This window comes from Nicotiana tomentosiformis, chromosome 1 (genome assembly GCF_000390325.3).
Source record: "Nicotiana tomentosiformis chromosome 1, ASM39032v3, whole genome shotgun sequence".
Classification (NCBI taxonomy): domain Eukaryota; kingdom Viridiplantae; phylum Streptophyta; class Magnoliopsida; order Solanales; family Solanaceae; genus Nicotiana; species Nicotiana tomentosiformis.
In genome coordinates, this window is record NC_090812.1 from 38,041,171 (window position 1) to 38,064,423 (window position 23,253).

At 39.7% G+C, this 23,253-nt stretch overlaps 2 protein-coding genes, 1 long non-coding RNA gene and 1 other non-coding gene across 5 annotated transcripts; 1 reads left to right on the top strand and 3 right to left on the bottom strand.

The window, feature by feature from the left end:
* Window positions 1–2,580, bottom strand: LOC108947694 (uncharacterized). 2 transcript variants are annotated; one of them, XR_011409631.1, is made up of 3 exons: window positions 1,908–2,526; window positions 1,723–1,776; window positions 1–1,650 (listed from the first exon to the last, which is right to left on the bottom strand). It is a non-coding gene; the product is annotated as an uncharacterized lncRNA (long non-coding RNA). The 2 variants fall into 2 exon arrangements; XR_001972226.3 differs by having other exon boundaries at window positions 1,723–2,580.
* A 4,052-nt stretch (window positions 2,581–6,632) lies between these two features.
* Window positions 6,633–9,410, top strand: LOC104111120 (ammonium transporter 2 member 4-like). Its single transcript, XM_009620731.4, has 3 exons — window positions 6,633–7,381; window positions 8,087–8,372; window positions 8,557–9,410. Exons 1-3 carry the CDS (start codon window positions 6,794–6,796, stop codon window positions 9,111–9,113), a joined length of 1,431 nt encoding a protein of 476 aa, XP_009619026.1. The 5' UTR covers window positions 6,633–6,793; the 3' UTR covers window positions 9,114–9,410.
* A 318-nt stretch (window positions 9,411–9,728) lies between these two features.
* On the bottom strand, window positions 9,729–12,537 carry LOC104111119 (uncharacterized). The gene is made up of 2 exons (XR_011409633.1): window positions 12,294–12,537; window positions 9,729–10,016 (listed from the first exon to the last, which is right to left on the bottom strand). It is a non-coding gene; the product is annotated as an uncharacterized protein (transcript).
* Window positions 12,538–21,881: 9,344 nt separating this feature from the next.
* LOC138905874 (uncharacterized) lies at window positions 21,882–22,574 on the bottom strand. Its single transcript, XM_070194388.1, has one exon. The coding sequence runs from the start codon at window positions 22,572–22,574 to the stop codon at window positions 21,882–21,884; it is 693 nt and encodes a 230-aa protein (XP_070050489.1).
* Between the last annotated feature and the right edge of the window lie 679 nt (window positions 22,575–23,253).

Consider the following 23,253-nt stretch of genomic DNA (forward strand, 5'->3'; position numbering starts at 1 on the left):
TTTTACTTGACTCTGTCTGTCACCTGTGTACACTATCCATGGACCTGGTTCATGCATGTGTTCCTTTGTCAATCATCAAAACCAAAACTGCTCAAGTCAACATAAAGCATGTTTTTTACTGTTCTTTTCAAATACAGGGTTTTCAGCTTTTCCCATATGTCTTTGGCTGAGCTTTTTGCGGCAACTCCACGCAAAACCTCAGTTGAAAGATTTAAAATGATACCTTCTTTTGCCTTTTTGTCTATGACGACAAACTCCTCGTCCGTCATTTTATCTGGCTTGTTCTCCTTTCCTTGCAGTGCCAAATCTAAGCTGTCTTGAATTAGGATATCTTTCATCTTTAATTGCCACATTCCGAAATTTACACTTCGATCAAATTTCTCAACATAAGTCTTTGTTAGAGTCATATTGACTACTCAAACAAAACCCGATAAAGCCAAATAATTTGTTAGGATCGAGAACACGGGTAGTGCGGAATTTAGCCAAACAACGTTATAATGATAATAAAAAAGAAGATATAAGTTTATAATAGCAGTAATTAAAGCAGATAAAGAAAGACACAAATTTAACGTGGGTCGGTCAAAGTGATCTACGTTCACAAGCGGAGAGGAGCAATTTTACAATACAAACAATAGTACAAAAGTGAGTACAAAATTAGAGTAAATACTCTAATTAATCCCAAATACCTCAAGAGAATAACCTCACAAGATCACTCCAAAGAAAGCGTTCACACAAGTATTTCCCAACACTCACTCTTTTACAAGTGTTTTCCAACACTCACTTTTTAGTGCTTAGTTATGTAATTAATATTAGTACTCATTAGCTATACTTATTTTAGCATAACCTATATAGTATTTTTAGATTATGTTAATTTTTATTATGGCTTATTAATTAGCAATATTTGTTTTATGTAATTTTATTATTTTATCTTTGTTATTGAATATTTTAGTATAATGTTATGACTTATCTCATATTATTGTGTTAGTTTCTTGAAAAATACATTATATAGTTGTATTTTACTAGGACTTAAGAAATATTTGGAGTACAAGTTATATATTTTATGCTATGAAGACTTTACCGGAAAAAAATCCGAATACCCGAAAAAATCCGAAAAACCCGAGAAAAATCGAGATTGAAAAACTTAACTTTGTTGGTTTGGTTTGGTTTATAAATTTAAAAACCTGACACCATTAATTTGGTTTGATAATTGAAAAATCTGAACCGACTCGACCTATGTACACCCCTAAGTACGATTATTGCATCAAATAATTACATCACCAGAAAGCAAGTTGTCAAGGTAAGGCAACCCTCCCCCTTCTTTATAAAAAGCTTGTGAATACTTCTGGTTGAAATGCTAATGAAATAAAATAAATAAAGCCAAATATATATATGGCTTGTTCCTATTGAACACTCAAATACTAACAACAGTGTACCTGTGAACACCATACGCTGACATGGCAAAAGAAGTGTTTCTTACCTTCCTTAAGCGCGTGAATTGAATCAAATGATAATATTTTCGTCTTTTTTCCTTAAGAACCTTTTTTTAATCTCCCGTCAGTACCCTTCTGCCATTGCCCACACCAACCTTCTTCTTCTTCATCCTTCTGCCACCAACACTCTTCCGGGAAACACCATTTTTGTAACAGGAAGCTAATACAAACGTAAAGTGTTTATAACAATAGCAATCGCTAAAGCAACAAGAGACAAAATATAAGCACTCACCGAAAGCTAGCAACGGGAAGCAGCAACATTCTTGCAAGTAAAAGACCCAAAATACTGAAAAACATTAAGGAAACAAAGGAGGAAAATAGGCATAGCAGAGTACATACCAAGCGAGTCTTCTTGGATTGAAAAGGTTAAGAAGAAGAGGTAAAAACACAGGAAGACAGAGAATCAGTTTTAATTACCATCCTTTATTTTTCACGAGCAAAAGTGAAACTTAAATCTACCTCAAATAAATGAAAGATTTGCCTGGTTAATGAGAACCCCGTTGATTTCAATAAAATTCACAAACACCCAATTGAGTAATGGAGATTGAAAAAACGAAAGGTTGAGATTTCGGAAATACTGATGCGGCCTTTTTCAGACCCAGGCGGCGACCACCATAATCACCAACTTCTTCTTCTTCAGATTCTGCCGCTTAGATTCCAACACCTTCTCCTTCGGATCCGGCCACGCCTTCTTTTTTTCAAATCTGACCTTTTCTTCTTCATCTTTGATAAAAATCTAAAAGAATGATGCAAAAAAATGTAGCAGACACAGCTCCTTTCTGCAGGTGATGGTTTCCCGGCGACCACCTCCTTTCTCTTTCTTATTTTTTGTCAGATTTTTTTCTCTAAATTTTGTCTCTTTTTTTCTTTTTGGTTGCTGGCATGTAATTTTTCTATTAGTCTAGTCTGCCACTTTAAAGGAGAGTGAGATTCACGCGTGTTGGTTTGGAATTGTTACATTTGTGTTTAATAAACACATTTTTGTTGGGTTGAAATGTCCGATGGGAAAAAGTCTTAGTTAGAAGTGTTTAACTTTAAGGGTTGTCTATCTATTTGGCCAATAAATAAAATAGGTAGGTTGGACCAAATAATGAAAAATAAAATAAAGTTTTCAACGAACTAATCGGATAACTTTAGTGGAGAGTTAAAGATGAATAGAAGCAATTTAAGGATCAATGGATCGTTAGGAATATTGGGCTTTTAAGATATCAAATTAGGAGGGTCTTGTTTATCCCTTTGAACTTTACCAACGATAGAATGAAGGTTTTTTTTAATTCATATACACTATTTAAAATATTATTACAAAAAATATTTATATTTTGGTATTTATCCGATCTAAACACGTTTTAGTTACAAAATATATACAATTTACCTTAAAAGGCCCCCAATCCATTATTTGTGCCTTTAATCAAGTGATTTAGTTACACTCTTTTCCTTTTTTCTCCCCTCTTCTCTTTCCTTATTTTTCTTCCCCCTTAATATACGATAATCTTCCTATACGTAAATCAATAATAACCAGCTTCTCAATATCAACATCTTTGTCTTTTTGGAAAAAAATATCTAAAATGTCACTAATTCCAGAATATTCATGGAACATAAATCGGAAACTTTTAGTCACAAGTCTTCGTTCTTGAAAACAAAAATACATTGCAAACATAAAAGCTAGTGAATTAACTAACTGGGTTCTTTGATATCAACCAAGGATACAGGTTTCATTTCTTCTTCTCACCACCTCCAGTGGCCCTCATCTTACGGAGAACACTAATAAGGATAAAATATCGAATCAGATTATAATACCAATCACCAAATATCCAGCGCCTCAATTTCACACTTAAAATTAGTCTGTTCACATCTTCATATTTTTTCTATAAATAAACAAGTCAAAAATCCGTACCAATACACACTTTTAAAGTTCACAAAAGAAGTTTCAATTTTATAAGAAAATAGATGAAAATGGCTTCAGATTCAGCCACTTCTCTATTCTTGACACTATTTCTTATTACACAAATATAATTTTTATACAAATTTTATACAATATGTCTTTTGTATATTTTATATCTGATTTATACATAGTGAAAATAAATTTCATACAACTAATTATATATTATACAACTTATCTACAAGTTATCTACACTTTCATACATTATTTCTACCCAGTTATATACAACTACAACATCATACAACTTAAATATAATTTTTATACAAATTTTATACAATATGTCTTTTGTATATTTTGTATCTGATTTATACATAGTAAAAATAAATTTCATACAACTAATTATATATTATACAACTTATCTACAACTTTCATATATTATTTCTACCCAGTTATATACAACTACAATATCATACAATTTAAATAAAAAATTTATACAATATTGTTCAACTTTCATACAATATTTAAATAAAAAATATATATAAATAACAGAATACAATTTTTATACAATTTTACTACAATTTCGTAAGTATAATGTATGTCATGTCTTCTTCTTCTTCGAGTTTCAATCTGAAATTCAGCCAAAATCAAGTCTAATCTTCACCAAAACACCCTCAAAATTAAGATATAAACTCCAAACAATATTCCCAGTTGTTTGCAACAACACCCAATCCAAACAAATAATGATTTTTGAAAACTCAAATTCGAATTCAAAGCTTCAAAACTTTTTAATGGCTGTCAATGGTGGAACTGCTGCTCTCTTACTGGAATTAGGGCTGATTTTCGAAAGTATTTTCTTCTTCATTGAAAGTTAAGCAAGCAACAGGCGTTAATGGAGGTGTGTGGTAGAGTATTTAGAGCTTGAATCTATAAAAATGGAGAGGGATTTTTGAAGAAGAGTGAAAAAATGTAGAGAGATTTTTGAAGAAGAGTGAAAATAGGCATTAATGGAGGGAATTATTGAAGATACGTGGGGGGTGGAGAGAGAAACGGGGGGGGGGGGGGGGGGGGGAGGGGTGGAGGGATATAGATATGATGGTAAAAATTCCTAGAATGAAAGTGGCACTAGTATTTTTGACTTTGAACTTCGTCATAACATATGGGAGTGCGAAAAAAAATATATGCGAGACAATCCACACAGAGATATGTGAAAGTTGAATGTAACATTTTTCATCAATTCTACTTTATTTATTTTATAAATTTTGGATAAATCGCATATTATTTAGTGGAATTGCATGACGTAATTGCTCACAGTAATATGCCTAATTGCCTATGGTAGTATTTCAGTAAGAGATGGTACAATATGCCTTAGTAATTTTGTGTCTTCGATAATTTCAATTCGTACTCAAATTAATGAATACAATTTATAGTTTTTTGTTATATTTTGATGCACTTGCATGCCTTTTTCTTATACGTGAGCAGTAGTCCGTTCGAGAACTTGAGTTGATCTTAATTGGTGAACCAATTCTACTCGAACATAGGATAAAACATCAATTACTTTATTTGATATAGACTATGAATCATTCTTGAGTTTATGTGACTAGATGATCAGAATTATTGAGTTCGTAAGTAAATCTTTTAGGTCAAATGTCTAAGCGATCGAGTGTCTGTCTCCACGACATCTAAACACTAACAAATTATTTGTATTATTTTAAAGATAAAAAAATTATTTTAGTATGTTTTTTCTTTGTATTAAAAAACAATGGTTTTATATTTTTCTTTAGGATAATAATTGTATTAAGCTTGAATGTAAATTTTGAATAATTATGAAATATTGACCAATTCTTACCAAACGATACCAACTGACTTCGGCCGGAATATATAATACTACATCATAAATAATGCTAATAAGTTAATATATTGACCAGAGTCGGTCGAAAAACTGGAGAAATAAAATAAATATAAACTTAAAACAAGATTCTAACCGATGTCGGTCAAAAATTCTAATTATTTTTATAATTTAAATATGATTTATATATTTATTCATGTTTGACCAAAGTTTGACTTCAATACCTGAAATTAATCGCTAAACTGAAAAATATTTTTCAGGTTTAATTATCCGGCCGATTTCGGTTGGAAATTGTCAAGATTATTTAATTTATCTTTTATTATCTACACAAAATTAAAGTTTGACTATATACCGACCGATTTCAGTCGGAATAAATTGTAGTTCCCGGGTTTTGGCGATAATCGACCAACTTTGGACGGTTTAATTATTTTTTTTTTTTTAAAAAGGAAACATTATTTTGGCCCTTTCCAACCGAATATGGACGGTTTCTTGGACGGTTTACTCTTCGACAGATTTCGATCCGAACTTTTTTTGGGGAATTTTCTAGTAATGAATTAAAAAGGACAAAAAGAGAAGGAACATGGTCTCGTTTAATAATTAAATTTGACTTCGTCAAAATTGCATATTTATTTAGAAGAAAGCGCAGAGTTTTGCCGCTTTTACTATTAGCCAGCAGGGTGCTTCCATCTCCGTCCTCACAAGGATCAAAATAATATAACAGAAAGAATCATAAGTAGTAGAGAGGTAGCTGCTTTAGAAAATTAAAGATAAATAAATATGAAAAATGTAAGAATGAGACAAAAACTTAAGGGAAAAAACGCAAAAGAAGAAAAAAGATGATGGAGATTTGGAGATAGTCATGAGCCGATGCACACTATTTTTAAAAAAAAAAAATTAAAAGGAGTTCAACCAATATTTAGCAGCTTTTTTGTTTCTGAGCAATGGAAATTTTAAGAAAAATGATTTGGGAATTGCTTCACTAATACTTTCTACATTGAGTAATATACACGATAATAAAACGTTTCTATTTCAGAAAAACCATCAAAAAGGAAGATGATTATCGAATTTAATTTTCAGAATTTCATATTCTTTAATTTCTTGAATTTTTTTGTGGCCTTCTGTTTGTTGATTTTCCTTTTGACGTACACTTACAATAATACGTACTGAAACAATGCCGAGAGCAGGCCAACTAGCTACCAAAGCCGGCAATGACATATCACTTACATTCTTGGAGAAAAGACACAGACACAATATTCCTATGAAACTCTGACAACCGAAAGCCATTTGCCCATTTTTTGGACAGTCACTATCTCTATCATATTCTAAATCGTAATAGTTGTCAATTAAAAAGAACGACTAAAGAAAACTTTTTAAACCCTAGCTGAACATAACATTAGCTTCAAAGTTCAATCTCATTGTTATATTTCTCGCTTATTGTTGCTTCATTACAACAATAACAACTATACCCCAATCTCAATCAAGATGCATGCAATCTGTTATATGAACTCTTATCGATCACATTGCTTCATTTAAGCTCATAGCAGTTGAATCGAGCTCTTGCAAGGGACACTATCACTTATGGGACTTCCCTCAAATCTAGCACCAGATGAGGCAAGTCCAGAATGGATGAATAAAGGTGACAACGGGTGGCAGCTCACGGCTGCCACCTTAGTCGGGCTCCAGTGTGTGCCCGGCTTGGTCATCCTCTATGGTGGCATGGTAAAGAAAAAATGGGCAATCAATTCAGCATTCATGGCACTCTATGCCTTTGCTTCTGTTCTCATATGTTGGGTAGGATGGGGCTACGGGATGTCATTTGGTGACAAGCTTGTAGCCTTTTGGGGAAAACCGTATGTTGCCTTGGACGAGAAGTACCTTCTCGGACAAGCATTCTTGGGGTACTTACCCACAGCAAGTATGGTGTTTTTTCAATTCGTTTTCGCGGCGATTACGCCAATCTTGATCGCTGGGGCGCTTCTTGGGAGGATGAATTTTATAGCTTGGATGTTGTTCGTGCCTTTGTGGCATACTTTTTCGTATACTATTGGGGCATTTAGCATTTGGTGTCCAGAAGGGTGGCTGTCCAAGCTAGGAGTGATTGATTTTGCGGGAGGCTATGTTATTCATCTTTCTTCTGGTGTAGCTGGTTTCACTGCGGCTTATTGGGTAAGTAATTAATTTAACGCAAGACCATGGACTTAACTCCCCCTTTCTATCCGTTTTTCAAAAGTTGATGTTCTCATAACTTTCTAGTTTGGTTAATATATGATAAAGTTTTTCATGTTAAAAGCAAATAATCCCAGATGTATTCCGGTAAATATTATAGCTTGGTGCTTGACAAATGGACATAAAATAAGCATAAGACTTAAATTACCAGATAGACACTTGATTTCACTTAAGTTATGGCTGATGTGTTTTGTGTAAAATAACGCTATGATATTGAAACTACCCAAATAAAAAAAAAAGCACAAATACCATCCACTTTGTATCTGAAAAAATTGAAAAAATAATTAAAGAATAATGACATAGACTTTATAAATAGCACTAGATTTGAAGGGAAAAAAAGTGAGTTTCAGACAGGTTTAATCTATAATCAATTCATACACCTTTCATAATAACAAACAAACAACAAACCCAATGTAATCCGACAAGTAGGGTCTGAAGAGGGTAGTGTGTACGCAGAACTTACTTCTACCTTACGAAGATAGAGAGGCGCACCTTATATAATCATATTATAAAATAGTTCTTTAAACTGGAGTATTAATCTTGAAAGTTTCAACTCTCCCTAGATTATTCAGAATCTTACTTTGAGGTGATCTTTTTATCCTGATCAAGACTTGGAACATTCCATGGCAATACTAATCTTAACAGGTAGGGCCGAGACTGGACAAAGACAGAGAGAGGTTTCCACCAAACAACATTCTGATGATGCTGGCCGGCGCTGGCCTTTTATGGATGGGTTGGACTGGGTTCAATGGTGGAGCACCTTATACAGCTAGCACCGACGCCTCGCTAGCCGTATTGAATACACATGTCTGCACTGCCACCAGCCTCCTTACCTGGCTGGTCCTAGACATGTCTGTCTTTGGCAAACCCTCTGTAATCGGAGCTGTTAACGGCATGATCACTGGCCTTGTTTGCATCACCCCTGGTGCAGGTGTGTTCTCCGTTGCCTTAGATAAGTTTAAATTTTGTACACTGACAGTATATAATGAATATGCGAACCTAGAATATAGAGTAATAACCTGCTATCCGTACACATAACTTAAATCCAAGATAGACTCGAGAGATTTTTTTCTCCATTCCAGATCCAGACTAACTGGTACATTCACCTAATACAGGAGTTGTTCAATGTTGGGCGGCCATCCTGATGGGCTTAACTTCAGGAAGTGTACCGTGGTACACAATGACAGTCCTTCACAAGAAGATCAAGTTCTTAAGGCATGTCGACGATACTTTTGCCGTCTTTCATACCCATGCCCTAGCTGGAATTTTAGGAGGTATTCTCACTGGTTTTTTCGCTGTGCCAAAGCTCTGTCGGCTATTTTACCTTGTACCTGGATGGGAAAGGTATATCGGCCTAGCCTACGGTCTGCAGACAGGCCGGACCTCAGCTGGGCTACGTCAAATGGGAGCTCAACTAGCTGGAATCGGATTCATCGTATGTCTAAATATTGTCATGACAAGCTTGGTCTGCTTGTTCATCAAGTTGATTGTGCCTCTTAGGTTGGAGGAAGAGGTGTTGCAAATTGGAGATTATGCTATCCATGGAGAGGAAGCATATGCAGTCTGGGATGATGAAGAGAAGTATGAGAATACCCAGGTGAATTCTGCATATGATGCTGATGAGTATCCATCAGTTGTTTCAAAGACTATGAGTGAATTCCAAATGGTATGAAAGTGCTCTCTATGGCTAGGTTGCAGTATAGTTTGCTGCTAGCCTGAGCAGAACTTCTGTGTTCTTTCGTCCTAAGATATGTTTGTAAAGAAAGTTTTGCTTTCTGAAAGGTGAAACTCAACAGTAGTTATTATACGGTAGAACTGAAATTGGTGTCTACCCATTATAAATGTTTTTACCCAAGAAACACATTGCACGGACCAATTTGGTCTTCGTACATTTGGTAGCAGGGGAGAAACAGATGAAATAGAGTCAGAAATGAGGAAATTGTCCACAACCATAACATCGTAATCACTTTTGATCAATCATTTAAAAAGACAGATATGACGTACGAATACAATCTTCAAAACATTACAAGTTCTAACAAACAGAAGGGCCTATGTTACACTCCATTCGAATGAAATATTGTCAAATTAAAGAGAAAGCGGAACTTTCACCAAGCATTCACATCTCACTCTCATAAACTACTCAAACAGTTCCCCTGATCTCAAATTATAGTAACTGGAAATTAATTCAACATCTTTTTCAACTACAATTTCACCATGTAAGAGTGTTAATAGCCATCATAAAAATAGGAAAACCTACAATGACATAAGCATAAAAGGAGAAAATAGATTTACTTGCGCTTCTTGGATTTTACAGAGGGCTCCTCAGAAATTTCACCATCATCTTCTGAAGAAAATTCTTCTGGTTCATCAGGGACCTCATTTGGAACATTATGCTTGGTAATGTAGTCCTTCAGTATAGTCATGCTTTGCTCTTTCATAGAGATCAATTGCTCAGAAAGAATCCCTTTACAAACCTCGACAGAGTGTGTTTCTGTTCCAAGGCGGAGTGTGGCTTTCACTTGAGGAGGGGATAATGCTTCTTGCGTTTGAGCATCCATCATCATATCCTATGTTCCTGCATCATTTCAGTCCTCACCTCAATCCAGATTATTTAGTATCACCAATCAAAAGAAGAAAAAATAAGATTATTGTGTGTGCTGTGAAAGTTAATATTCGAGCATACATCCCATATAAACACTCAACAAAGATATATATTCAAGCATGTGCGCATATTGCAAGTGCATGGCTACCTTAGATGAAACACTTAAGCACTGAGTCCATCTAAATGGGGCATTCTTCTTCATTCAAACAAGTTGCATAATATAAATGCAAAATGGCAAACATACCATAAAAAGTTGTTAAAAGGAGTAGAAGGTGTTTCACATTCTGTGTCACTGATGCCAAATCCCTTCTTGTGGTCCAGCCTTCACACACTGGCCCAAACCCGTGGGAGGTGGTTAGGGGTGGCAAAACTAACCGAAACCCATTTGACCCGCCCAAACCCGCCCAAATTTTAATGGATTTAGGCTGGCACAGTTTTGAAGATGGAAGATGGGCTATTTTGGGCTAGCCCAAGTTAGCTCATCACAAATCATCAGCCCAAATGGACCCATGATGATGCCCAACCTTGACATATGGAAATGCTCAATCTTAGGGTTCGTTTGGTTCGCAGACAAAGTTATCCTGATAATCCCTTGGATTATTCAATCTTATTACCTTGTTTGGTTCATTGGATTAAAAATAGAATATCCTGTATACAACCCAAAATATGTATTTGGTTTAAAGGTGGACAGTCTCTACCCCAGGGTAGGGGTAAGGTCTGCGTACACACTACCCTCTCCAGACCCCACATGTGGGATTATATTGGGTTGTTGTTGGTTTAAAGGTGGACAGACTTGAATAAAATTGTATTTCCTGTTTTAACCTTGGATGTTTCATTGCTTATACAAACAACATTTTCTTAATAATTCATAATTAAGTTAAGGGGTAAAGAACATGATCAGATTCATAATGGCAAACAATTTACGCGTTCCTAATAATAACTGGGAAAGGATGGAATATTATATCATGTACGTATCATAAGAATCCAGTTAGTAATATTCCTTCTTCAACTTTGAGTTGGATAAAATAATTTCTTTGGAGCTAATGCTTTTTGGCTGCCCTGGATATTCTGAAACATTTACTCATATTACCTGTAAATCATTTTAATATTTTCAGCTGTAATTTTATTTATTGTTTATTAATTACCGAGACATCTTTTCAATAATTAAACCAACAGGTATTTGATAATGACATAAAAGTGAGAGGAATAACTCTTACAACCTAAGAAAAAGTATATTGAAACTTGAACTAAAAGAACTCGTCGAATAATGTATTTAACTAATTGTTGTTGGCAAAAAAGGACGGACACTGGGCTACTTTTGAGGTACCGCAATATAATTCACAACATATTGCCCTCTATAGCATGGAGTAGCGTGAGTATGGACTTGATCCAAATGAACTTTGGGCAGGGTTGGGTATTAGCCCATTCATTTATTCAGCCTACCTTGACTCGCCCAACTTCAGCCCAACTAGCCCATTTGCCACCCCTAGAGGTGGTCTTATATTACAAATGAAGGAAAAGGAAAAAGTAGAATATATTCCCCCACTATGAAGGATAATTGTTTCTGAAGAGGCCTGAAGGAGCAGGGCTTGGGAAGGTTGAAGGTCCCAGAGGATAATTGTGATACTTAAGTTTACCTTAATGATCTTTTCCCTTCAGTATTAACCATTTCTTCTCATTAGACCACAAATACAAACCAGAAACTCGCCAAACGCGAACCAAAACTTCCCCCTTTCCCTATACAGATAACATTTTCCCTCGACGCTAGCCTAGACTCGTCACATTTCATTGCCAAGAAGGTTAAGAATAAATATCTGACAACTTCAAACAATAATAGTGCACTGGAGTTAATTGTAAACTATGTTATATGAACTGGCGGGCAACTATGTATCCAGCATCAGTATGGATAAGTACACCACCCAATTTTCTCAATTATTAGCCATTTTGCCGTGTATTTTGAAGGGTTAAAACGAAGTATCCATACCCATGTCATATACATGGAAAATCTATTATCGTCATGACTGAGCCTAAAATCAAATTCCACTAAATATTTACTATTTCACAGACATCTACTAATCATTATCCACGTTGCAGAAAACGTATCTCAAAAAATTCCCAGTTCCTAAATTACATCTTAAAAAAAGGAAAGAAGGATAATATCAGTCAAATAAGTTAAAGAAATATGAATTGAGCGATTATAGGTTTCTTGCGTTGAAGCAATTTGTGCTTACAGATTAGACGAAGATTTACCTGATTGAAAGTGGCGTTTGGGAGCTACAGAGGCGGCAGAGGAGAGTGATATGCGGTTAGCCGAGTAGCGGGTTGGGGATTTGGGGGGAATCTACTAAAACAAAAAGTTATTTTTTGTTATGAAATATTATATTATGCATCCGAACTCCTAAAAAAAAAAGTAACTCCTACTGCTTTTCTCTTTCAACCTAGCACTACTTCTTACTATTATTATTGTAACTCTTAAACCTCCATAATCCACTACATGATATTCCCCAATGATCTCAATAGTTAATATTATGTTCATGGCATCCCCTAGTATTACCTCAATATCATTCAATAAATAGAGAGTTCGGGCATCACATTATACACACTTGAATACATGAAAAAAATAAAAATCTCTCTATGTATCTTATTTTTTCTTGTTTTATATTGTTACTTTGAGCTAAGTTTTTTAATACGTTATCAGCACGATTTGCTATTTTATCTACACTTCCTACAAAAGATAACAGAATTGTAGAATTAGCTTCGTTGAGGTCTTGACTTTTGTTAGTGTGTTATATAGAGTTCATCCTTCAATAGTTTTCATGTTTTGTGACTATTCTTATACCACACTTATATGGCCATCAAACAGTAAGAATTACCCTCTACTGATCATTCTAACGGTACGAACAAGGTATGCGCATTTCTAATAAATAAGTGAGATGAGGTATATATGTTTGACCAAAAAATATAGACTTTTAATTAAACTAATTTATTTTATATAAAAAAGATTAAACCTAATTAATAGTAATATCCCCAGATTTATAACTAGTCAACTCAAAAAAAATCGAATTGTGTTGGCGGAGGATTAAATGCAAGGCACATTCAATGTTTCCAATTCATTAATGATAGACGAATCTCAAATAGAAGAAATAATATTAAATGGCATTAACGTAAATAAGAAAAATAATTCACCCAATATAGAATGAGGTGGATGATTCCTCTCTCTGACATTGACGAATGATAGGCATATACTATAATATTGGAACTATTCTCGAATATGATGGAAAAGTGTGGAATAATATGTAAGCGAATCTTCTCAGAAAGATAGTGTTTGTATCTTTTTTAGAGAGAAAGTCTTCTTCTCAAATAGTATTATTATCAGTAAATGTTACATATTTTTCCCCTATCTCTCTTTCTATTTATATGGGTCATTCCCCAGTCAACCCTAAAAGTACATACACCAAGAATATTCGATAGAATATTCTCCTGAATATTTTATTACTAAAAACTGGCCGTTAGCACTGCCCTTGATACTCGACCTTGGTCGTTATTGATTACTCGGCTCCTAGCCCCGCTATCTACTAATCGACCTCAGCCATATCGCTTTTCATGATACCGCTCCATGCTAAATTCTACTGAGGTAGATTTTGACCCATACAGTTAGTCCCTCCGCTTATTGAGGTCGACCCTGGGCGACCTTGATGAGCGGACTCTGTTAGTTAGGGTTGAGAAGTTTTATGCGAGCAGGTCGAGTAGTAGCGCTTCGGACGGGAAGGAAACGTGGCCTTCTGTGAGCCACAACCTAGGGTCACATCGTTTCGGAGTGACGTCATATCATCATGCATCATTATTATGCGTTTTTCCGATACCCTATATCGTTTCCCGCGCTTCTACCATTTCGATTCTTGAGTTGGGCAACGATGGTTTGCTTCCTCGATATTGATGCCCTAATTCTTATAAACGGGGATACTCAATCCTTCGATTCACTCTTTGCATTCTAAAAATCGGATTCTCATATCTTCTTCTTCCTCAATCAGAATCTATGCTTTCTTTGACCTTACTTCATACTCCTGCCTTCACTGATTTCGGTGGTTCTTGCTACTCGACTCTTCTGCGTTTACACCCCCTCTATCCATAAACCAAAATGGTCAATGCATCTTCCAATTCTGGGGGGATATCTGACCCTGTTCCTTTGGTAGTGCGCATGCCTCCCCTATGGCAATGGGGCTGCCATTGTTGCAGAAGATGAAAGCTTTCCTACGGTGGAGGAAATAATTCCCCGTAGCGAGAAGGCTAGAACTGACTTCTCAAAGCTGCTCGAGGATGATCCTGAGGCTGTAGAGTCCAAGATGGACATAGCTGCTCTTGCTAATTTCAGGGCGAAGTTCAAAATTCCAGTCCACACTGATCTAGTCCCGGCTGGACGCGATGTGGTGCAAATTCATCGCCCTGGATATTGCGCTTTCTACACATATCAATTCTACATGGGCTACTCTTTTCCCATTCTTACATTGGTAGAGGAATTCTGCCCTACTACGACGTCTGCCTGACCCAGCTTTATCCTTATATCTACAAGCTCATCCTCATGCTGACGAAGTACACGGAATTGGCTAGTTGCGGGGTCTCTCTTCGCCACCTGATACATCTCTTCGCGTCGAGTTTCCATAGAGGGACGATGTTGCACCTTCGCCATCGTGGAGGAAAAAGTTTGGTAGTAAAGATGGATAATAAAGCAAATCATCGATTCTGGTTTAATTACTTTTACGTCAAGTCTGATGACGTGGTGGCGAACGCAAATGGATTTCCTGATGCGTGGAATTACGCCCGTAAGTATTTTCACTAAGTGCTCATTTTGCTTGTTTTGGTCGTAGTCTAACCGTTCTGTCCTTTTCTCCTTCAGCTGAGACCGAGCCCCCTCATTTGGTCGTGGATATTCACGATTGGGTCAGCCAGATCTTGCCTCACACAGTGAGGATTCGTGGGTGGCCGACCTTTTTCCAAAAGTTTGGGCCCAAGCTTTTAGCGACCGGTGAGTTTGTCCGTCCGTATTCGTATATAGTGACTTTTTACATATGTCGTCCTGACTTTGTGGTCGCGTGTTCGTCATGACTTTGAGAGTTGTCATTCTAATCACTTTTATAGACCGAGGGTCTTCGAAGAGGCAGAAAGCTCCTGCTCTGGCATTCCGTAAGAGGAAGGCCATTTCTGTTCCTGCTGCTGCGGTGAGACCTGCTCGGTCGTCGGCTACTGCGGTGGGTATTTCCACTTCCCCTATGCTTCATCTAGTTGATGAGGAAGATGAGGAAGGATCGTCGCTGAATGATGATAATCTGCTTCCCCGCAAGAGGTGATCCGTCAATATCGGCGATAGAGGTGTCCGTGTGGGGAGTTCGGTGATGGAGGGCTTTGTCATCATAGAAACGGCGACCATAGATCTCGGAGTTGTATGAGTTGCTATCCATGATCCCGCCGTCATTGGGGACCAAGGGATATGCGTTACTCCTTGAGGTCGGAACGGGGTTTTGAAGGGTTGTCGGCGTGAGTCCCTGACGCCTTGCAAGAGGGTGAGACATCGACCTCGTTACCAATCGAGGACCCTTCCTCTTGGGTTGATACTAAGGGAAAAAGTGTTGCCGAAGAGGATTATGAGACGGGCTTCGGTTAGGATGATGGGGGAAGGACTTACCCGACTTGAGGTGAGGTTGGAAGGGAGCACGCGGACTATTGCAATCCCTCTGGATCGGGATCTATTAGTTGACACGGAGGACGTGGTCCCTTCTCTTGGTCCACTCTGTTCCGATGTGGAGGGTAAAACCCTCGAGAATCTGAAGGATTCCACTTTTTCGAAGAGCATAGCCGGCCTTGCTCTTAGGGTATGTTTGGTATTATTTCCATATTCATTTTTCATGTCGATTCTGAGTTTGTTCTTACCCGCTCTCGCTTTTTTTTCAAACCGTGATCTTGGAGATTGAAAGTTCCCGTCGAGAGGAGAGGCGTAAGGCCATCTTCCAAAAGATAGAGTGGAAATATCGCGAATATCGTGATAAGCACAGCGAGCTTTGTCGGCGACTTGGTGGTAGTAGCAACTTTCGAGCCCTTTGAAACGAGCTAAAGTAGAAGGATGACGAATTGATGAAGGTCATTGGAAAATATAGTGAGCTCGAGGGGGCGTTGAAGGACAAAGAGGAGGAGCTCGAGGTGAGTAGGGGGGTCGAGGCCCAATGCACCGACCTTCAAGTCCAGGTGGTCTCGCTGCGTGCCGAGCTGGAGGAGTGTCAACTTCGAGCGGCCGTTTTGAGTGGCGAGGTCGCCGAGAAGGTAACAGGTTTGGAGAAGGCGGAGTCGGCCCAGTTATCAGCTATGCGTAGAGCGGCAGATTTAGAGGACATGATCCGTGTTATCCGTTCTGAATAGGATTGCACCATGGAGACAGCTAGGCTCAAAGAGAAGCGACTTGATGAGCAGATTGGGGAGTTAGAAAAAGAGGTTGCAGACCTTATTGATCGAGTTGTTGCCCTCGAGGCCGAAAAGGCACAGTTACTGGCGTAGCCGTCCTCATCCCGTACTACTTTTCCTGATGTTCCTCAGGATCTGTATGAGGAATGGATTCACGCCGAGGCCCAGCTGGATATATTCAGTGATTTGATGGGGACGGGGGCTGTTTCGGAAGCCGACTTAGAGAATGCACATACTAAGGCACGTGAAGCTCGGTTTGCTTGTGGCTATGACCCCACTACACTACAAGCTGGTGATGCTGAGGAAGACGTGGAAGGGATTGAGCAGGATGCCTGGTACGAAGATGAGTATCCCGACGGCGACGACGATGGTGGAGAGACGGGTGGAAATGGCACTGATGAGTTAGGTAGCGCGTAGTTGCTTTTCTTTCTTTTGCTTGTAATTCTTGTACATACTTTTGCTGGCATCTGCTTTAGCCTTTGTAAGGAATATATTTGAAGTATGAAATGTCATTTTCGCTGTTTCGTATCTAATTCTTTTCTTTATGTTCGGGCTTGCACGTTTTTTTGTTTTTTTTGTTGTTTTAATCATAAAAATTTGATTTTGGTCATGGATAGGGTTTAGTAGGTGTTAATTCGAACGAGGTCGAATGTAACATGTATTAAGTTGGTTCGAGCGAGATCGAATGTGAGTTGATTCGATCGAGGTCGAATGTGAGTTAATTTCATTCGACCTCGCTCGAATGTGAGTTGATTCGAACGAGGTCGAATGTGAGTTAATTCGAACGAAGTCGAATGTGAGTTAATTCGAACGAGGTCGAATGTAAGTTACTTAATTGTGGCAGGGGGCCGGGTAGATATTGAGGCAATGTTGCTCTGGCAAAAATAGGGCGAACATCATACATTTGTGTTTTGCTCATATACTTGGAGAAATTTACATGTTTTTCGGGCTGGCATTCCAGTCCCAGTCTATCTAGTCCCTTCATTGGGTGACCTGGAGACGTGTTGAGAGGTTGGGCAATGAACTAATCATCCAATGTTTCTTTCCGTTCGTATTTTGACTTGAAGTGTCCCCCTTGTCGCCTCGTTAAAAACCTCCTCTATAAAACCCGATTGGGACAAAACTCAAGTGAGGGAAAAAGAGTACGACTTGGAGGACGTTTTTTCTTAAAAGTTGAAGTACTTGAGGTGGGCGACGTTCCAGTTGTTTGGCAGCAGTTTTCCTTCCATTGTTTCTAGCTGAAATGACCCTTTATTTGCTGCTGCCATGATTTTGTATGGCCATCCCAATTAGTCCCTAGTTTGCCTTCCTGTGGGTCTTTACTTGCTTGTGTTTTGGCCTTGAGCACGTAGTCCCCGACTTTGAGTTGTCTGATCTTGGACTTTTTGTTATAATAGTGTTCTGCCTGCTATTTTTGGGCGACTATCCTTATGTAGGCCATATCTCTCTGTTCTTCGGCTTCGTCGAGCTCTTGCCTTCTGCTTTCATCGTTCCTCGGCCCGCTCTCATGGGAGTATCACAAATTGGGCTCTCCGACTTCGACTGGTATTACCGCATCAGTCCCATAGACTAAAGAGTAGGGTGTCTCTTATGTGCTCGTCTTTGGCGTTGTGCAATAGGCCGAAAGCACTTCCGGTAATAGCTCCGGCCATAATCCCTTGGCGTCCTCAAGCGTTTTCGTCATGATGTTCAGTATTGATTTATTGGAGGATTTAGCTTGCCCGTTGCCCCGGGGTGGTATGGTGTGGAGAGTATTGTTTTGATATGCCACTTCTCAAAAACTCCGGCGATCTTTTTTTCCAGTAAATTGGGGTCTGTTGTCGTAACTGATCTCTTTGGGGAGGCTGAAGCGGCACACAATGTTTTTCTATATGAAGGTGATCACTTCCTATTCGCGTATTTGGGCGAATGCTCCTGCTTCTACCCATTTAGAAAAATAGTCAGTTAAAACCAAAAGAAATCGTACGTTACCTCGCCCCGTAGGGAGGGGGGCCGATGATGTCCATTCCCCATTTGATGAAAGGCCAAAGGGAGGTGACCGGGTGGAGATGCTTGCCCGCTTGATGGATCATTGGGGCGTATTTTTGGCATTGTTCGCATTTTTTCATGAAGTCTGCGGCCTCTTGTTTCATGGTAGGCCAGTAGTAACCTGCCCGTATGAGATATCTGACCAGAGCTCGATTGCCTGAGTGCCCTCCGCAGTGGCCTTCGTGGACTTCTTCTAGGACGCGCTACGTCTGATTTGGGCTTAAGCATTTCACTAGGGGGCGCCATACGTCCTTTTGTATAGGTCGTTGTGAATGATGTTGTACCTGGCCGCTTGCATCCGAAGCTTCTTGGCTTTCTTTTTATCATCTGGGAGTATGCCTTCCTGTAAGTATGTAACAATACGGTTGCGCCAGTCCTTACCTTGATTTGATCTATCGATGAGTGGAGGAGGGTGACCACGTTTCCTTCTCCGGTTATGCTTTTAGTTGTTGCCGCTAATTTGGCGAGGTCGTCTGCTTTGATGTTTTGTGCTCGAGGGATTTGGTCGAGCTAGCACTCATTAAAATCGGGCAGTAGTTTGCAGATCTCGTCCTGGTATTTTTGTAACCTTTGCTCTTTGATCTGGAAAGTCCCTATGACTTGGTTGACGACGAGTTGAGAGTCGCAGCGTAGGATGACCCGCCTCGCCCCGTACTTGTGTGCTAGCCTTAACCCTACAATCACAGCCTCATACTTGGCCTCGTTGTTAGTTATGTCCAGGCACCTTATGGACTGGAGAACCACTTCGCCTGTCGGGACTTCGAGCACAAGTCCCAGTCTGACCCCCGACACATTGGAAGCACCGTCGGTGTACAAAATCCATAGATCTTGTGTTCACGGAGAAGTGTTATTTTTGCGCTGAAATCGGCGACGAAGTTGGCAAGGACTTTTGATTTTATCGTCATTCGCGGTTGATATGTGATATCATGCTCACTTACTTCTATGGCCCACTTGGCTAACTTGCATGATAGCTCGGGCTTATGCAAAATACTTCGCAAGGGGAAAGTTGTGACTACCGAGATGGGGTGGCACTGAAAGTAGGCTCTAAGCTTTCGTGAAGCTACGACCAAAGCTAGGGCCAATTTTTTGAGGTGGGGATACCTCGTCTTGGCATTGATTAAGGTTCTGCTAATGTAATAGATGGGGGATTGCGTACCTTTATCTTTTTGAACCAGGGCTGCACTCACCGCTACTTCAGATACGGCGAGATAAACAAGAAGGCGTTCTCCCAGTTCCGCTTTGGAAAGCAACGGTGGTGACGACAGATAAGCCTTTAATTCTTCAGAGCTTGAACACATTCAGAAGTCCATACTGGAGGTCGTTGTCTTTCTTAAGTATGCCGAAAAACTTATGGCATCTGTCAGATGATCGCGAGATGAATCTCGTCAGGGCGGCGATACGGCCGGTCAGCCTCTGAACCCATTTTTTGTCGGTTAAGTGCTCTAGTATTCCTTTTATGGCTTTGATTTGGCCGGGGTTAACCTCAATACCTCTTTGCGATACTAGGAAACCCAAGAATTTTCCTGATGTCACGCCGGATGCATACTTTTCAGGATTCAACTTCATTTCGTACTGCCTAAGTATATCGAAGGCTTCTTTCAGGTGGTTGATGTGATCTTCTTTCCTTTTGGACTTGACCAACATGTCGTCTATGTAGACTTCCATGGTCTTGCTGAGTTGGTCTTTGAACATTTTGGTCACCAACCTTTGGTATGTCGCCCCCACGTTTTTCAGTCCGAAGGGCATCACCCTGTATAAGTACGTTTCTTGGTGGGTGATGAAAATGGTCTTCTCCTGGTCCTCTTCTTCCATGAGGATTTGATTGTAGCCTGAGTAGGCATCTAAGAAGCTCAATAGTTCATGCCCGGCCGTTGCGTCAATGAGCTGGTCAATATGAGGTAGCGGGAATAAATCTTTGGGGCATGCTTTGTTTAAATATATAAAGTCTACGCACATCTGCCACTTTCCATTCTTCTTTTTCACCATGACCACATTGGCGACCTATTGGGGTATTTTGATTCCCTGATAGAGTCATTTTCTAATAATTTTTCAACCTCATCGCGGACTGCATCGTTTATTGCAGAATTGAACTTCCACCTAACCTGCCTTACCGGGGGTAGAACGGGTCGACGTTCAACTTGTGTATAGTGACCTCCTTCGAGATACCTGGTATGTCTGCATGGGAAAAAGCAAACAAGTCCGTATTAGCAGTTAAGAATTGACGGAATTTACCTGGTTCTCGAAGCTTGCCGCCGGTGTAGGCTTTCTTATTGTGGTCGTTATCATCAAGTTAGACGGGGTCATCTTCTACGGTCGATCCCGTGGCGTCTATTGTTTCGGGATCTCTGATGACGCCCGCTTTTTCATCACAGCTCGACCTCGACCCTATTAATTGCTATGCGTCCTCTGCTTTATCCTTCCTTTGTTGGGTATATATATAATCCTGGGCGATGCGATAGCATTCCCGCGATATGCGTTGTTCTCCTCGTATGCTGAATACTCCCCATGGGGTTAGGAATTTGATTATTTGGTATAAGCTGGAGGGGATAGCCCTTATGGCGTGTATCCAAGGTCGACCTATTATGGCGTTGTACACCATATCCTGGTCCATGATGTGGAATGTGGTTTCCAGAGTGACGCCGCCGGCCAGGACGGGTAGTATGATTTCCTTGGACGTTCGTTCAACTGCATTGTTAAAACCTATTAGCATGATGCAGCGCGACACTATCTTATCCTCAAGTTTCATTTGTGCAAGTGCTCGAGGATGGACAATGCACACGCCACTCCCATCGTCCACCATAATGCATCCTACATCTGTATCTAATATTCGTAAAGTGATAACAAGGGCATCATAGTGAGGGAAAACCAAACTGTGGGTATCTGAATTATCAAAGATGATACTTTCTTCGAGTTCGTCATACTGTTCATGAGTGATTAACCGTTTGAGCTAGTGGGTTGTGGTGAACTTTACGCTGTTGATCGAAACGTCGTCGCCGCCCCCGATGATCATTTGAATGGTGCGAGTCTATGAGGGTGGTTTTGGCAGTCCCTGGTGTTGTTCACGTCCTCGGGCAAAGTTGGTCTGCCCCCGGTCGCTCAACAATTCTTTGAGGTGCCCTTGATGAAGCATGTTCACGACCTCCTGCCTCAGGGCGATGCAGTCCTTGGTTTTGTGACCTCGCTCTTGGTGAAAGTCGCAGAGGGCATTTGACTTTCTAGTGCTTGGATCTGACCTCATCTTTTGTGTCCACATTGCTTTTGGTTTGAGCTTCTCCAATGCATAGACTATTTCTGAGGGTGACACATAAAAATTATGAGCGAATAGTAAAGGGGCCATACCTCTCTTGTTCCGGTGAGTCCCTATCCTTGGCCTAGATGGGCCCTCTTCGTGGCGGGAGGGGGCATGATGGCGTTTCTGACATATGGCTGATGCCTTTCTCGGTTGGATCGTGGAGCTGCAAGATCTCTCCTAGCATCATTTCTTCGATCCTTCCTGGTTTCGGCTTGTACCGAGGTCAACCGATGGGTTGGCCCATTCAGGTCGTCTTTGTCGGCACGGACCTCGGCACAGTAGGCATTGTGTATTTCATCCCAAGTTGTTGGAGGATATTTCATAAGCCGACTTAATAGTTTTATGGTCGCCCTTGAGCCATTCCTGTTCAGCCTGTTCTGGAAAGCTGCTACAGCCATTCCTTCCGATACATTTGGTAAGGTCATCATTACTCTGTTGAATCGAGCGAGGAAGTCCCTCAATCCCTCTCCGGGTGATTGTTTGATGGCAAATATATTTTTCACTCTTGCCTCCGCCTTTTTAGCCCCAGCATGGGCCGTTACGAACTTATCGACCATCTCTTCGAATGTTTCAATAGAGTGCGCGGGCAGCTGTGAATACCAAGTTAATGCTCCTCCGGTAAGCGTCTCGCCGAACGTTTTCAACAAGATGGAGGAGACTTGTTCTTTGGAGAGATCATTGCCCTTTACCGCAGTGACATAGCGAGTCACATGATCTTCGGGGTCAGTCGTACTGTCATAAATTTCCAGATAAGGCGGCATCTTGAAGGTCTTGGGTATGCCATGTGGGGCGGCTTCATCATTGTCGGGTTGCTCAACGAACCGACCAGCGTCTCTTTCTGGCAAGAGTTTTGGGGCACCCCGTATTTTGTCGACTCTTTCTTAGTATTCTCTCATTTGATCCTGAAGCATTTTGTTTTCATTTTTCATTTCTTTCATTTTTCTTAGAATGGTCGTGAGGGTGTCATTACCTGCGTTATTAATATTATGAGTGATACATGTTACTGGAGGGGGAGGGTCGTGCAGCTTGGCCATTGCTGGTGCAATGCAAGTCCTTGCATTTTCTCTAACTGCCTCTTGAGCGGGCTTATTAAGGATGCCGGTCATTAATGATAGAAGAATCTCAAATAGAAGAAATAATAATAAATAGCATTAACGTAAATAAGGAGAATAATTCACCCAATATAGAATGGGGTGGACGATTCCTCCCTCTGACAGTGACGAATGATAGGCATATACTATTATATTGGAACTATTCTCGGATCTGATGGAAAAATATGGTATAATATGTAAGCAAATCTCCTAAAAGTAGAGACACCAAGAATATTTGATAGAATATTCTCCTGAATATTCTATTACCAAAAACTGGTCGTTAGCACTGCCCTTGATACTCGACCTTGGTCGTTATTGACTACTCGGCTGCGAGCCCCTCTATCTATTA

What these genes read in the sequence shown, in the direction of transcription:
- LOC104111120 (XM_009620731.4), top strand. Translation starts at nt 6,794, where the DNA reads ATGGGACTTCCCTCAAATCTAGCACCAGATGAGGCAAGTCCAGAATGG. An exon ending in GTTTCACTGCGGCTTATTGG is followed by an intron (nt 7,382 to 8,086) that starts GTAAGTAATTAA and finishes TAATCTTAACAG; the next exon opens with GTAGGGCCGAGACTGGACAA. An exon ending in TTGCATCACCCCTGGTGCAG is followed by an intron (nt 8,373 to 8,556) that starts GTGTGTTCTCCG and finishes CACCTAATACAG; the next exon opens with GAGTTGTTCAATGTTGGGCG.
- LOC138905874 (XM_070194388.1), bottom strand. Translation starts at nt 22,574, where the DNA reads ATGCCGCCTTATCTGGAAATTTATGACAGTACGACTGACCCCGAAGAT.